Source organism: Podarcis liolepis (genome assembly GCF_965112155.1).
Source record: "Podarcis liolepis genome assembly, chromosome: 2".
NCBI classification, from domain to species: domain Eukaryota; kingdom Metazoa; phylum Chordata; class Lepidosauria; order Squamata; family Lacertidae; genus Podarcis; species Podarcis liolepis.
This window is the reverse complement of record NC_139555.1, coordinates 65340782-65356456: the sequence shown is the minus strand read 5'-3', so window position 1 is coordinate 65356456 and position 15675 is coordinate 65340782. Positions and strand designations below refer to the sequence as shown.

The 15675-nt window shown below is 43.0% G+C and overlaps 1 protein-coding gene across 4 annotated transcripts in view; it reads right to left on the bottom strand.

The window, feature by feature from the left end:
• Positions 1-15675, bottom strand: part of LARP1 (La ribonucleoprotein 1, translational regulator) — a 65461-nt gene that overhangs the window by 17261 nt on the left and 32525 nt on the right. The window contains exons 2-9 of one of the 4 annotated variants that reach the window (XM_083488328.1): positions 14721-14782; positions 11011-11076; positions 6066-6240; positions 5577-5708; positions 5014-5166; positions 4232-4394; positions 1962-2106; positions 1273-1447 (exon numbers count right to left, since the gene is read on the bottom strand). In XM_083488328.1, the coding sequence (XP_083344454.1) occupies positions 1273-1447; positions 1962-2106; positions 4232-4394; positions 5014-5166; positions 5577-5708; positions 6066-6240; positions 11011-11076; positions 14721-14782 (1071 nt within the window). Of the gene's footprint in view, positions 1-1272; positions 1448-1961; positions 2107-4231; positions 4395-5013; positions 5167-5567; positions 5709-6065; positions 6241-11010; positions 11077-14720; positions 14783-15675 lie in introns of all 4 variants that reach the window. The other 3 variants (XM_083488326.1, XM_083488329.1, XM_083488327.1) reach the window with 3 other exon arrangements.

Below are 15675 nucleotides of genomic sequence, written 5' to 3'. Positions count from 1 at the left end.
ATGAGCACCAGAAATTAAGTTAGACTAACCAATAACTACCAAGAGTGGTGGTATCCAAGGGGGGCTTTGTCAATAAAAACCTTACAACTGTTTCCTTTAATGGAGTTAGAAAGCAGCTCTCATCCAGAGAAGCATTAACAGTCTCTGCAATCCAAACAGCCAGCCCTCCTCTAGCACTTTTACTCAGCGAAGATGTATATGGATTTAAAACGCAAGTGGTTGGTCTCAAGCTGCAAAGCAATTTGTCCACATCCTCAAGCTCAATATTTAAGTCACTGAAATAGCAGACGTCTTAGATCAGGTGTTCTTAACCTGTGGAGGTCCATGGAACCCCTAGGTGGTTGATGGAGGGCTTCAGGGGGTGAACCAGTAACATACAAAAATTCCAATGCAAAAAATAAATTGTTTTGTGTGTGTGTGTATTTTTCTGGGGAGGTGTTCCATAGTTTTCATCAGATTCCCACAGGGGTACACAACCCCAGAAAGGTTGGGAACTGCTGAGCTATAGATTCAGCTCAGATATAAGCAATTTTATTGGCAAATTATTTTGTCAACTGGCCACAGCGAGCTGCCTAAGGTTCCTCCTCTTTACCTTGGGGACTAGTATTTAATATTCCCTTCACCATTTAAAACAGCTTTGCTGGCCAATACTGTGCTCATCAGGCATACACCAAGAACAAAACAGAACACAATGCCAGCTCAGCAACACACAACACACTCAACTTGAGTGTGAGGCATAGGGCTGTACCTTTCAAGATCTTGATCAATTATATTTCCAAGAAGCTCTCAAAGCCAGCACAAAGGGAATCAGACATTATATTTCTTAGAAGAATCTGTCTCCTAATGGATTGAGATCACCCATTATCTACATGACTGGATAGCAATACAGGCGTACCTTGGAAGTCAAACAGAATCAGTTCCGGAAGTCTGTTCGGCTTCCAAAGTGCGGCTTCTGATTGGCTGCAGCCAATCGGAAGCCCCATCGGATGTTCGGCTTCCAAAAGAACTTTCGAAAACCGGAAGAGTCACTTCCGGGTTTCAGTCGTTCAGGAGCCAAAACATTTGAGAACTAAAAAACAGGATGTACACATTACATGTTCAAGAAACTCTTGATAGAACAGTGCAGTCAACTTTGTGTGCACGTGTTAGTTAAGTAAAGCTGAAGTTTTGCTAACCATTATACAAGATACATAATGGTGCCCTGGTCTCAAATTCATCATCACCAACACAAATAAAACTGCTTGGATAGTTTCTAAAACACTATCAACAGACCTGTTTCCTTTTGGAAGCTTTGCCTGGGCACAAACTCTGGGCAGTTGATGAGCTGAGAGAAGTCAGTCTGTGCATAGTCTGTCATGGGAGGGCCAGGTAAAGGCCATTTTTCTGGTTCTTCCTTTCTCCGGATTTTCTGATCCACAATCTCTACCACTTTGCTGTCTTTCAATGCCTGAAAAACAATCACTGTCAGCATTAATACTAAAGTAAGATTCCCTTCTCTTCCTCCCACATACCCTCTCCCTACTCCCCACAGAAACAGAGACATATATTTAATACTGCATATAAAGGTTCACCTTCCTTTTTCTCCAGACCATTGTTTGTTTACAAAAAAAGTTCTCTAACACCCTTGATTGTGCAGACAGAGAAATCCCAGCAGAAGTATGCAAATAATATCAATGCAGAACAGAGCTGCAAGCCCTGTTTTACAGCTGTTTAAAGCCTCAGTCTTCAAAATGCAACTGCATCCTGAAAACTGCAAGCATGCAGTTGGCAGAATGCATGAACTACCTTTTGCATAACTGCAAAGAACACAAGTCTGCTTAGACATTTGCCATTCTGCTTTGATCATCTTGCTCTGAGGTATATCAGGACATGCCCAAGGGTCTGAAAAGCGCATTTCAGTCTTGACTGCCCAGCACTCCACTACAAGTAGCCCAAATAAGAAACACAGGGTAATTTTTTACCTTAATTATGAGGCCAACATCTGTAGTCAAGGCCTGCACCCGATGGAAACTGGCAATCAGAGTGATGGGAAGAAAGCCTTCTGTATCCATTTTCCGTCTCAGGAAAAAATCTCGTTCCAAGTTGTCAACACTGAAGTAGTACTCTCTGAACACAGCAAATAGTAGACGATGAAACAAACACACACACACGCACCACGTAACACTTAACAGAATAAATACCTCTGACCTCCTGAAAATTCCACCCCTCTTTCTGTTTACTAATACTTTACAAAAATAGGTACCATATTTTTCGCTCCATAAGGCGCACCTGATCATAAGGCGCACCTAGTTTCTAGAGGGGGAATTCAAGAAAAAAAATATTATTTAAAGGAAGCGCTGAGCAGAGCCTGTATGCATCCCAGGCTCTCAGCGCTCCCTTTACAGAGCCGTGTGGAGTGTGTGTGTGGCTCTTGGGGGCTTTTCCCCAAGGAGGGAGAAGGGCAGCCCATCAATGATCTCCTGCAAAAGCCAGGGATAGCCGCGTGAAGCCTCCGCAGGGCAGCGGGATGAAGGCTCCCCACTGCCCTGCGGAGGCTTTTCGCTGCTAAGGCAGAAGCTAAAACAGCTAGAGGGAGCACTGCCCAGCACTCTCTCTAGCTGTTCTGGCTTCTGGGGTAGCCCGCCAAGCCTCCGCAGGGCAGCAGCGAGCCTTCATCCCGCTGCCCTGCAGAGGTTTCGTGGGCTACCCCAGAGCTGCTCAGGAGCTTATTGGGGCTGGCGGGGGAAGCCCGGGCTTCCCCCACCAGCCCCGACAAGCTCTGGGAGTATTCCCCACCTCCTGCAAAAGCCCGCAGAAGCCGCTCACTCTTTAAAGAGCGCGCTGCTCTTGGGGGCTTTTCCCTGGGGAAGGAGAAGGGACTGACTGGCTGCGTCAGTCCCTTCTACCTCCTGGGGAAAAGTCTGCAAGAGCCGCACGGAGCTTCATTCGCTCCATAAGACGCACACACATTTTCCCTTGCTTTTTAGGAAGGAAAAAGTGCCTCTTATAGAGCGAAAAATACAGTAATACCCAAGCTTTCTTTCAGCACTGGATGCTATGGGGAAAATTCCAGGACCATAGCTCAAGAAATGTCCACATGAATAAGTATATATATATTTTACTGTATTTTCAATATTTTTAGGCCCCCTTTCAGGATTATTTTCCCCAGTATGAAATACAATAATTAAAACCATTTGAACAACAAACTGCAACATTTAACAACATAATCTAACACACATTAATACATCTATCATTTTAAAAGATTCTAACAGAATCCTTTAATATCAACAATAAAATATAAAACAAGCAGCAGAAAATCCCCTGAATACTAATAAAAATATTGATTCAGCCCTGCAGAATGTATTCAGGTGGGCAGAAGAAAACTCATTTCCTCCTTTCTTCTCTAGTTTCAAATAAAACTAGCCCAAACTAAGCTAATTCTGCATGAGTAAAAGAAGCTGAATGACATTCTAATAAAAAATAACACCTGAAGGACGCAAATCCTGAATTCAGCTGTTCCAGGATTTGGTAAGTAGTCCAACTTGCATGTCATGCTCTAACTAATGGGCTGCCAACTTCCGAAGTCTGTGGGAACCAAACACTTAGGGACATCTCTGTTTTGCTATGCAGTGCCCAGGGAGTCCAGGCTATCCCTTGAATGGGAAAGCAAGGCTACGAGTTTCCTCAGGGCAGCCAATCACAATTCTACCAGGTCTCAATGCATGAAAAAGGTGATTCATTCTCTTCCTCTACACATCAGGACAGAGTGCAGATACAGAAGGTGTAGGGTGCAACTTCCACCAAAAGGCAAGCTTTCCTTTTCTAGGAAGCAGGCACTACTACCACTGATTCAACAGAGGCATTAGCTGGCATCAAGTACAATGATATGTTTCCAAAGAGGCAATTTATGTCAAAGGCTGCTCACTTTTCCTGCTAGAGTCTTAACTGTAAGTGCAGGGCATGGCTACAGAGACTGCCACCGTTGATTCAGGGGCCAGCAAAAATCTTGCATATTTCCAATTGGCCACCCTGTTATAAACAGCTGTGTTTATAGGCTGTGATGATGATACAAGAATCCCCATTCTATCTACTTTTACTTTGTAGAACAGCAAGAATCAGGATGAAGACCATTGTCTTTGCAAGCACAACTCCCAACTTTTAATCTACTACAAAAGGTATGAAACCAAGTACAACTCTTCAAAAGGCAAAAACTGTTTGGTTAGCTACTCCTAAAATCAAAACCGACACTTACATCTGCCGTTTGATGTAGTCCTTGAGCAACTCTTGGTCAACACTGTACAGCTCAGTGCTACTGATGTTGTCAAAATAGTAAGTGATATTACTGGTGTATTTCTGAGTGCGTGAGCCATCAGAGCCATCAAATTTCCGGTAACCGTACTGATAATCAAAGTGAGCTGCAGGGGGGAAAGAAGCAAAAGGAAATTTCTTAAGACCTCAACTTTTCAAAGACCACTCTACGCTGTCAATATCCACAGATTAGAAGAACCAGGCTTGCAGCAGCCTAATTTAGGAACTGGAAAAGGCATTGACATTTTCTTTTGGAAAGACCATTTTAAACAGAATTGCAATGTGAGATCCACAGAAAATATGCATCTAGCACTGGCCAAGCAAAACAAAGTTGCACTATATAATAACAGAGGTTCACAACTAGCCACTTCTTGAATGACTATTATATTTGTAATATATATTTGAGAATCTACAAAAAGTCTGTTTTCTTAGTGTAGTAGCTTTTTAGTTCAAAATGCTCAGTTAACTAGTATGGTTGCATTTCCAGTGGCAATAAATTTACACAAAAATTACATGAACAATGCTCTTTAATGGTACACTTATTTTAGTGCATCTACTCAAACTGTGATGAGTCACAGTCCAGCCAAAATAATGCAATTGATCCCTAGCCATTGATATTCCAAGTGGGGAAAGAAATTTGTTGTCTGCCAGCTCTTTATCTATAGCATCAACCACATCCTGTACACAAAGCCACAATTATAAAAAATATTACGGTCTTATACATACAGCGAGTACCTCCTCTTCCTCGCCCTCTCCCTCGTCCCCGACCACGGCCTCTGCCCCGGAAGGAACCACGCACAGTTGCTCCCTCACTCTTGACACTAGAGGTTTCATCATGGTCAGGCCAGGTTCGTTCATGTTTGTTATCCAGATGCCAACCTGCAAGAGAATGCTAGAGATGAGCATACCCCTAAGAGCTGTGAAATGCTTGGGAGATGCTGGTTGAATCATGGAGGGCTGTAGGTTTCTATCTCCCTCATACACGTTATGCAGACAATGACAGAGGCTTAGCCAGAGAACAAACCAGTTCCTTGAATGAAGCACATAAGAATTCAGTTGGGATATTATTTTGATTTTTTAAAAAGAGTCAACACCACCACCACCACTCAGAAGTATCAGTAGCATGCACTCATCTACTTGTAAGGGAACTCCCAGTCAAACTGCTAAGCCTTTGAGGCTATGCTGCAGCCCACATGGAAATTAGAAGCCTACCCTATGAAAGAGCTAAAGGAACATGACAGCCTGAGCATTACGAAAAATATAATTAAAAAATACATTACCAAAAATACCTTTTGAGTCACTTCGGTTGTTGGAAGGGTGCCGGTGCTGCTCATTCTGTCTGTTGTTGCGAGAAGCTGTTTTGTCTCTTGGTACCTCAGACTTCATGTCTATTTGCAGAGGGACCCATTTGTGTCTGCTACCTGCAAGGCATCAAGGACCGGCTGTTACAAATCTTTATAAGTACAAAACATCTCACCCAGGAAGGCACAAGGGGAGAAGGCACATCATTCAGGTCTTTGTAACTGACCTTAGCCAGCAAAAAGTGTAAAGAACATAATAAAAGTTCTGCCGGATCGTACCTTGGACATACCAAACGCCAGCCTTTACCAATGTTGTGCCCTTCAGAAGTTTGAAACCACAACTCCCATCGGTCCCAGTTAGCACAGCTGGGCCTGATAAGAGTTGTAATCCAAAGCATCTGGAGGGAATCAGCTTGATGAAGTCCCTGAGATCCCAGACCACTGTGCTTCAGCACTTTCAAATAAGTTTCTTCTCACCCTTCTTCTTCTGAGCTGATTTCTGGTTGTCATCATCTCCATTCTTCTCCTCCCCCGATTCATCTGACCGGGCTTTCATGTTCTCTTTACCATCGCTCCCTTCCCCTTTCTCCTGCTCCTTCATGTTTTTCTTAATAGGAACCTTCCGGAGAGATTGAGGCTTGTGTGGCAGCTGCTGAAAATGACAATCAGACATGCAAGCTGGGAATCAAAATGGCGGTTGTGCAAAGGCGGATCACAACTGACACAGCAAGTTCATTTAGCTTCCTGATGTGCTCACAATCACACTTGCATTCACAATCACTCTTATGAGCCCACCTGAAGAGTCTAGAAACCAAGAACAATTGGTTACCCTCAAGAGAGAGCTCCAATTCATGAGCAATAACTTATTGATAAAGCACGACTTCAAGCCGAAGTAGTTATTGCATAGTTATATAGGAGCAGCATGTTCCGAAGTTAAGAAGGTTACAAGAGCAAGACTTTAGTCAAATTAGAAGGCAAGTGAGTACTTCAGGCACATGCACTGCAGAATGAGTCCCAATGATTTCTGAATGATACAGAAACCAGACATGGTAAGTTTGGTGAATGAAGACAGGGCAGGACACCAGACCCAGAGAAGGGGCTGGCTGACAAGAGATAATGATGCTAGAAAGCTACTGCCAAAGGGGAGGGAAGCCCAAAAATAGAAGTATGCTTTAAGCACTTCTGCATCTGCGCTGTGTCCCTCTTTGAGTGCTTATCCCACCCACCATAAAGCCATACAGCAGACAAGGCACTGGCTCCAGAAGCCTGGCTTGGTGCTAACCAGCCCACCTGCTTCATCCCCTCGTAAGAACAATCCCAGGTTTGCCTGAAGACTTGGTAAATTTACCTTCTCCGTTGTGGCCAGATTTTAGAATGGGCTCCAAGCTGATGTCCCAGAATAGCACCGCTGAGCTAGGGAGCATAGTGGGCAGGGAAACCCTAAAAGGAAATCATCTGCCTGGGATCTGTAATGAGCTATTCCTGGCTTTCTCCTAAGCAGAGATTTAGCACCCCCAAAAAGTGTTGCTCAAACTGAACTCTCAGCAATATGGGGGGAAACAACAGACTCTGTGCCGCAGCATGAATTATCATGTTTCCACACTTCTTCACCCCTTCAAACATTCACCCATGCATACATCTTTAGGCATATTTGACCAAATACGCTCATGGTAGGGGAATATCACTTTAATTTATGACATGTTGGTACACCACATGAAAGTAACAGTAAGAATGTACAGGTAAAATCGAACAAAAACACATTTTTGCATATGTGTGCATGTGCGGGGTTTTTTTGGGGGGGGGGGGGTTAAAAGTAAGTATATTCTTGCCTTCCTTTAATTTAATCTTTAAAAATATAGCACTTTTTTCTTTTAAAGGAGATGAACTTGAATATTTTTAGTAAGTATACTGGGGGTTGCTCAAATAGCTCAATGCTGTAGGGTTTGCAACAACAAGGAAGCACTCAGCAGGAAGAGCGCAACAAAGAAGGGGATGGAATGTGACTCCTAAAAAAATCGTAGCTTACCTGATAGGTAAACTAATTGTTCTTTCTTTCTGAACTTTCTTTCTGAACTTTATCAGTGGCGGGTCAGTTTGTGCTCATGCATACAATAGGAAGAATTGGAATTTATACCACAATTTGCACCCTATTTGCTTCCTGGTGCTTCCACTGTGTTTTTAAACAAATTGTCAGGAATATTTACAGTGGTACCTTGGGTTAAGTACTTAATTCGTTCCGGAGGTCCATTCTTAATCTGAAACTGTTCTTAACCTGAAGCATCACTTTAGCTAATGGGGCCTCCTGCTGCCACTGGAGCCCGATTTCTGTTCTCATCCTGAAGCAAAGTTCTTAACCTGAAGCTGAATCTCTGGGTTAGCAGAGTCTGTAACCTGAAGCGTATGTAACCTGAGGTACCACTGTATATGCCATCCAATAACCAAGTTATCTGGGCAGTTTATGCAGCACCAAACTAAAGGAGAAAATGCAGAAAATTGGTCCACCTGCAAAACCAAACTGAAAATCACTTTCCAGGACTAAGAAAAACTAGATAAATAAATGCTGTGGAGAGAAAGGGAATTCCCTGGAAAAAGAAAATACACCCTTTAATCTTTGTCATTTTATACAAAGCACCATGTTGCAATTCTGCTATCACAACATCAGCCAAAGGAAAGTTGGCTTTCTCCACTTAACAGAAGCAGAGACAGTGGTAAATTCCCAGCAATTGAGAATCTGGCATTGAAAAGTGACACTTTGCCCACTGAACAAAGGGTTATTCTTTAACTTGCTTTGTAACTGATTTGCTGTATCTTTTTTATTAAAAAAACAACAACCTTCAGTGAGTAGGCTTGAAGACCTTTTGAGGATGGATCAGGAAGAAGACTGAGCAGCAGCTTAATCCAAACAAGATGGAGGTGTTGTGGGTAGGAATCTGGAAGTCTTGAATAGAGGTGTTCAACCTGTCCATGATGAGATTGCACGCCTCCTAAAGAATCAAGTTCCCAGTTTGGGGGTGCTGCTAGATTCCTTGCTGTTCAGGTCCTGATGGTACTCAGGAATACCTTTTACCAGCTTAGTCCGGTACACCAACTGTGGCCCTATATGGAGAGATCAGACTTCACCTAATTTATCCACCTATATGATATATGGCCCCTTTATGGATCACTGCCATGGATCACCTTACCAACAAAGGTCCATATAGTTAAAGCCATGGTCTTCCCAGTAGTGATGTATGGAAGTGAGAGCTGGACCATAAAGAAGGCTGATCGCCGAAGAATTGATGCTTTTGAATTATGGTGCTGGAGGAGACTCTTGAGAGTCCCATGGACTGCAAGAAGATCAAACCTATCCATTCTTAAGGAAATCAGCCCTGAGTGCTCACTGAAGGACAGATCCTGAAGCTGAGGCTCCAATACTTTGGCCACCTCATGAGAAGACTCCCTGGAAAAGACCCTGATGTTGGGAAAGATGGAGGGCACAAGGAGAAGGGGACGACAGAGGATGAGATGGTTGGACAGTGTTCTTGAAGCTACAAACATGAGTCTGACCAAACTGCGGGAGGCAGTGGAAGACAGGAGTGCCTGGTGTGCTCTGGTCCATGGGGTCACGAAGAGTAGGACACGACTAAACGACTAAACAACAACAAATGATATATGGATTGGACTACTGTAATGTGTCCTACATACAAAACTGTCTTTGAAGACAGCACAGGTGCTTCAACTAGTATGGGATGTGGTTGTCCAGGGGGTCACAAGATCAGAACCCATTATACCAATTTTGTATTAGATGAACTGGTTACCAGTGCATTTCCAGCCCCAATAAAAAGTGTTAGCCACTACTTTAAAGCCCTGAAACTAAGTAGGCTTAGGTTCAGGTTACATAAACGACTGCCTTTACCTAACAGGGACTGTTGGTTACTGAAGTAATTTTGTATGAGTATAAAGCCCACTTCCAAAATGCTGATTCATTTTAAGCACAACAATGTAATCTGTTTTATTTACTTCTACCTCTTTCCATCAACTATGGATATTGTATGTTTATCTATCTGTGTGTACATTAAACCACCATTTTGATTGAGCTTTCATAATTATGTGATTTACTGCATCCAATAAACACTTTCAAGCAGTAAATTGAGGGATCACCGATCTTTGGAGGCAATTAAGGTACCATTCCCCCCCAACCCCCCATTTTTCTCGATTTTCGTTACTGGGTGTAAGGGGACATAGTTCTTACCACCCTGTTACTTCCCTTTCAACACACACACACACACACACACACACAAAATAATCTGAAGGGATTTTTTACTCTATATATACTTCTCAGCTTTTATTTAACTGGCAGGATTTAAGGAAGACTAAATAGGCACTGCATTTATAGAAGGGTGCAAATGTTAATCCTGATGCACTGCAGAAATTTAAGCCTAAAGTTATTCTGGGTTGTATCCCACTTAGTCACTGCAATACAACTTCCCCTCTTCTCTCCTCCCCCTGCATCATCCCCAAATCTGCTCTAGAGGGATGAGGGAACCGCCAAGAGTAGTTTTTGGGCTGTGGAAACACACAGAGAATAGGAGGTTCCACTGTGCAAGAAGTTGTTCTGCTCACACAATCACTTAATTGGATATAACTCTGACTCTAAAAACCTTTTTAAAAAACCTAACTTCTAAACTCGACAAACTTTCACAGTGGTGCCTAGGCATAAGATAGATAGATATTAAGGCTGCAATTCAACACAGTTACCTAGAGTAGGCCTCATTTACCGTATTTTTCGCCCTATAGGACGCACTTTTTCCCCTTCAAAAATGAAGGGGAAATGTGTGTGCGTCCTATGGGGCGAATGCAGGCTTTCGCTGAAGCCTGGAGAGGGAGAGGGGTTGGTGCGCACCGACCCCTCTCACTCTCCAGGCTTCAGAAAGCTCTGCGCAACCCCAGGGAGCCCGGCGAGACTTCGCGCCAGGCTCCTGAGGGTTGCGCAGAGCTGTCTGCATTCCAAAGCCTGGGGCGCGCTGAAGAGCACGCCCGGGCTTCGTGCAGCTCTCCGCAAGCCTGGGGAGACCGGCGCGGCTCCCTAGGCTTGCAGATAGCAGGCTGCTCTGGGGGCTGGGGTCGGGGGAATCTCGGGCTTCCCCCGCGCCAGCCCCGTGCCTGGGGGGGAAATACTTTTTTTAAACCCCCCCCCAAAAAAACTGGGTGCACCCTATGGGGCGAAAAATACGGTAACTTAATGGGACTTCCTGCTCGGTAGACATGAATAGGATTGTAGTGCTACCATCATAGCAAGCCACTTCACTACAAGGAAATTCCCAAAGGCCCATGGAATTGTTTGCTTTTGCACAGAACACTATTTGTTCAGGAACCCTAGTCATCCGCAATCATGCCAAAGAACAGAAGCACCTTCCTTCTCAAGTCAGAATGGGTGTTTTACCTGGACACTCTTGTGAGCTATTTCTCCTGGCGTTGGCCAGTTTGTGGCATCCCCAAAGTCACCAACCTAGTAAAACAAGCAGAGATATCAAATCAACAGAGTATCATATAACAAGGAGTTCCTCTTTGTAAAACTGCAGTATTTCTCCAGCAGGAGAACTTTTCACCTTTAAAAATCCATATTAAGCATCTACTATTTCTGTCCTTTTTCATGGTGAACTACATTTCAGAGGCCATGTCAGAGTACAGTAAATGGCCAGCGCCTAATCTTACATTCTCTAGAGAAGGGGTAGCTAGCATGATGCTCTTGAGGCGTTGTTGCACTACAACTCCCCCCATCCCTGACCATTGGCTATGTTGGCTGGGCTGTTGGAAGCTGCAATCCAACTTTGGAAGGCAACCCATTCTCTAGAGGCCCATTAATCTTTAACTTTGTTACCCTGTGACACCAATTGCCAGAGAGTAATTCTTAAGACTATTTATATCAAGAATTTTGTGCAATACAAATGTACACAAGCATTTAGAAATTAAAACTGCGTAAAACACTTTTAAAAAAGAGCTGGTGTGTCTGCTGCAGCACTGCTGGGTACATTTAATCTGCCTTCTTTAAATTATTGTTCTCTTGTCATCTAAACTGTTCCTGGCACATTTCAATGCTGCAGTTTCCACAGTCTTGTGTTCCTCCTTAAAATGCAATGGAAGGAGGGGCTTCAATTCAGTTTCAGCAATTAAGGCATGACTAAATGTTGTCATTGCAAACACAGTGCCACCTAGTGAACATTGTTTACACTAGCAACACAGGTGCTACGAAAGGTTGGGACGATAATTAATTCTGGGGGTGTGGCTAGCCATTCACATAAAACACCTATTTTGAAACAACTGCAATGGTTGCCGATTATCTTCTGGGCCCAATTTAAGGTGCGAATGGCAAGATTCAAAGTTCTAAATGACTTGGACTCAAATATCTGAAAATACACTTCATCTCATACCAACTGGCCTGGTCTTTAAAATCTTCTGGGGAAACCCTTTTGGGAGCTCCCACACCTAATGAGGTCTATGGTAACCAACATCTATGGAATTACATCCCCTCTGAGATGTGTCTCACCTCAACACAGTTTTCTTTTAAATGGCAACTGAAGATGCACCTTTTCATCCTGGCCTTTCAGGAGAGATGAGGTGCATTGGGTATTGCTAGCACTTCATTTTTCTGTTTCTGCTGCTTAGTGGCTTTATTGCTCTGTGACTGTAGTCTAGATTATATGGTTGTTGCTGTATTTTATGTTAATTTTGGTTTTCAAATGCATTTTTCACTCCTTTAAAACTCAGTAGAGGGCATATTTTTAAATGTTGCAAATAAACAAAAAACAAAATTAAATAAACAAACAGAAATAGTGATATTTGGGGTTTAAATGACAAGAATCTCATACATACAATAAGGAGAAATCTCAAAGGCCAATCCTAATCGATTTGGCCCACATTTCTTGCCTTGTAAGGATACTTCAACTGGGGCCTAAAAGCAGTTTCACATATTTTAGAAAGAGCCAAAAGAAGATATGCAAGTGCCTCACACATATTCCTGTGTGTGTTCATTTCAGCAAATACACACAAGCTCAACAGATGCACATGCAAGGAGCATTTGTATCTTCTCCTGGAATAATTCCAGCTGCCCTGGAATAATTAAGTGGATCTCCATGTCATTTGTGCATCTGTTTCTCCGCACTGTCTGCAACATGCAACATCACCTTAAGATAAAACTGACTTATACTATAGGCTTGCTTTTTAAAAAAGGTTGACTTTATTCTTCTTATGTGGATGGGGATATGGGATGTGGAATGAGAAGCAGGTTTGAGCAAGGACAGATGCTGCTTCCCAAGTAAGTATGGGAAGAAGGAATTCAGTCACTAGAAAAAGGAGGAAATAGCAAGCAATGATATCCTTACAAGATAGGGGAAGTTGCATGATATTGTACAATGGATTAGTCTTACACGGGGAAGATTTTGCTAGCCTTACACATGACACGGCATTTTTTGTTTTGCAAAATTGGCTGCATAAAGTTAACCATCACCAGCTCTTTCCCTTACTGAGCCAAGGTTGCTTGCTGCATTACTGCCATTATGTTTTCAAACAGTAATATTGTTATTTATTAAACACCACAGTCTATGCCTAGGAATACCGGATGGCACATAAATGTTATAATTCAATGAACTTTGCCATGACTGACTGAGCTTAAATTAGCAGAGCCTCTTGATTTGCAAGCACATCTTGAGCTTTGCCCTCTAGCAGAGCCTGTGACTGCAGATCAAATCAATGGCATATCCTGCTTCCAGCTGTTTTCATTTTCTAACCCTTGATATTCCATTGAGATTTCTTCTGATCTAGCCTGAATTATGTCACCTTAAAGACCTCTCTAAAATTTGGAACAGAACCTGCATGTAAGGTGTCAAGTCCCCTTAAAAACTACATATAAAGTAAGCAAAAAGGTTGCAGAGAGGCCAAATGAAGCTGGACAAGAACAACACGAGAGCACACTTTTAGGAAGGAAGGCATTTCATTAATAATGAAACTTTATTGCCTACCACCCATAGCAAACATACAAGGGAAACTACTTTTGTTATACTAGGGAAACTATTTTTGTTATTAATTTGTTATCACAAATAGGGCCCCCTGTAACAAAATGTTGCAGTGGATCTCTGGTGCGTGTGCCTGAGGGGACGATTTAAGTAGTCACACCCCATCTTTTGCTTTAATGGGGAATTGGATAAATTAATGGTGGGATGAAGTTAAACCTAGCTACTAGTATTGTTGGCCTCCAGGGCCAAAGATTGCATTCAGCACCAGGAATGTGCTATTGCCCTCACATCCTGCTTATGGACATACCATAAACATCTAGTTTGCCACTGTGCGGAACAGGATGGGTCTCTGGTCTGATTCAACAGGTCTGTTCTTACAATGCAGTCTCTAGTGCCCATAAAAAAACAGCAGCATAAACCCAAGCCTACTCGGTACAGGTATAATAGCTAAAACCAGACATGCAACTTCAACAAGCAAACATCAGTTTTTCTGATGTGCAGCATTGCAGACTGAAGCATTTTTACCACAGACTAAAACTGCTCCGTGGGCACCAAGTGTAGCAGAAGGCAACCTATTGTACTGATGGTCAAGGAATAAACAGCAGAGAAGCCCAGAGGGTTAAAGAAACCAGCCAATGATGGAGGGTGGGAAGGATGTTGGCACATCTTCCCAAAAAGAGTTAACAGGAGTTGTTTGTTACCAAACCAGTAACAGGCAAATTGAGTCAAAGCTGAAAACGTATTTGCAAAAGGCTTTCCAGATAAATCTCCTGTCGTAAGACTGAATCATCCATTCACCAGCAGCTGCACACAGATTAAGACATGTACTTGCAGACCACTAAGTGCCACAAGCACAGAACAGGTGCACAAGTACTGATGGTGCACAAGCAAGGAAAGCCTAAGAGCAGATACACTAAAAAGGTGCTGATCATGAAAGTTAGAAACAAAAAATAAAGACCCCTAAAGCTGCCTTCAAGTTTTGTCAAGAAACCTCAAGCAAGATAGCTCTGAGAACCACCGTTAACCCACATAATAAAACTGAAACACTCCCACAAATTCATTCTGATACACAACTGAGTGTCACATTCCACCTCTTCCCACACTTCGTGGAGTATTCACAAATATGAACATTAGTACTTGCCTTGCTTCCTTTACGTTGCCTTGGATTTGCAGCTTTCACCACCTTGGCTGGGGTTGAATGCTCTAGTGAGAGGGAAGAAAAGCCCAAAAATTAATATGCTAAGTTGGTCACTGAAGCGGTTTTTAGTCCCTATTGTATCACTCCATGCAATCACACTTAACATTCATCTACCTTCCAAGGAACGACCAGGTCAGTCTCTAAGAAAATCAAGTCTCTCTTCCATAACTACTGGGAAGATCAGTAGATTGAAACATGATATTCAAATTCAATATGTAGAGCCATGACTCTACTGAGATTTCCCCCCCCCCCTTTCTTAATAGATTGCTCTAAGCACTCTGTACCCAGAAAACGCTCAGTGTTCCATCTGAGAGTAAATGGACAGCATTATCTTCAAATGGTTCTCACCCACCCATAGGCAATACCTATGTTTTCAAGCCTGGCATGAAGAGGAGTTATTACCAGCTAGAACTGGCTCCCAAAGCCAGGCTGTGAACCTGCTGTGTCCATTCACTGCAAAGGAAGGAAAATGCCAACTCTTGGGAGGAAGTAGGAGGTACTGCCTACTACCCAGGAGTAGGCAGTGCTTCCTACCTTCTCTCAATTCTTTCTTCAGAGGAGCCTGCCCCCTAGAGGAGGGTGTGACAGAGCATCCCAGTAGCCAGACAATGCCAAATTGGGAGAATACCTTTCTTTCACTAGTAAAATAATCCACGAGACCAAGAATTTAAATCCCCTAAAGTTGCTGAATACAACAGCAGCAGCAACAAAACGTATCAGAAGCAACTACCTATAAATCAAAATCTCAAAATAAGCAGGCTTCCCCACCAAAGCAGGGCAAAAGTTAGCTGCGTAGAAGCCAGAAAACAGCAAGTTGCAGAGTACTCTCCCAAACTCTCCTGCCAGCTTCTATTACATTCCCTTACTATGGTTTTCCCAGTATTTGGGTTGTGTATGG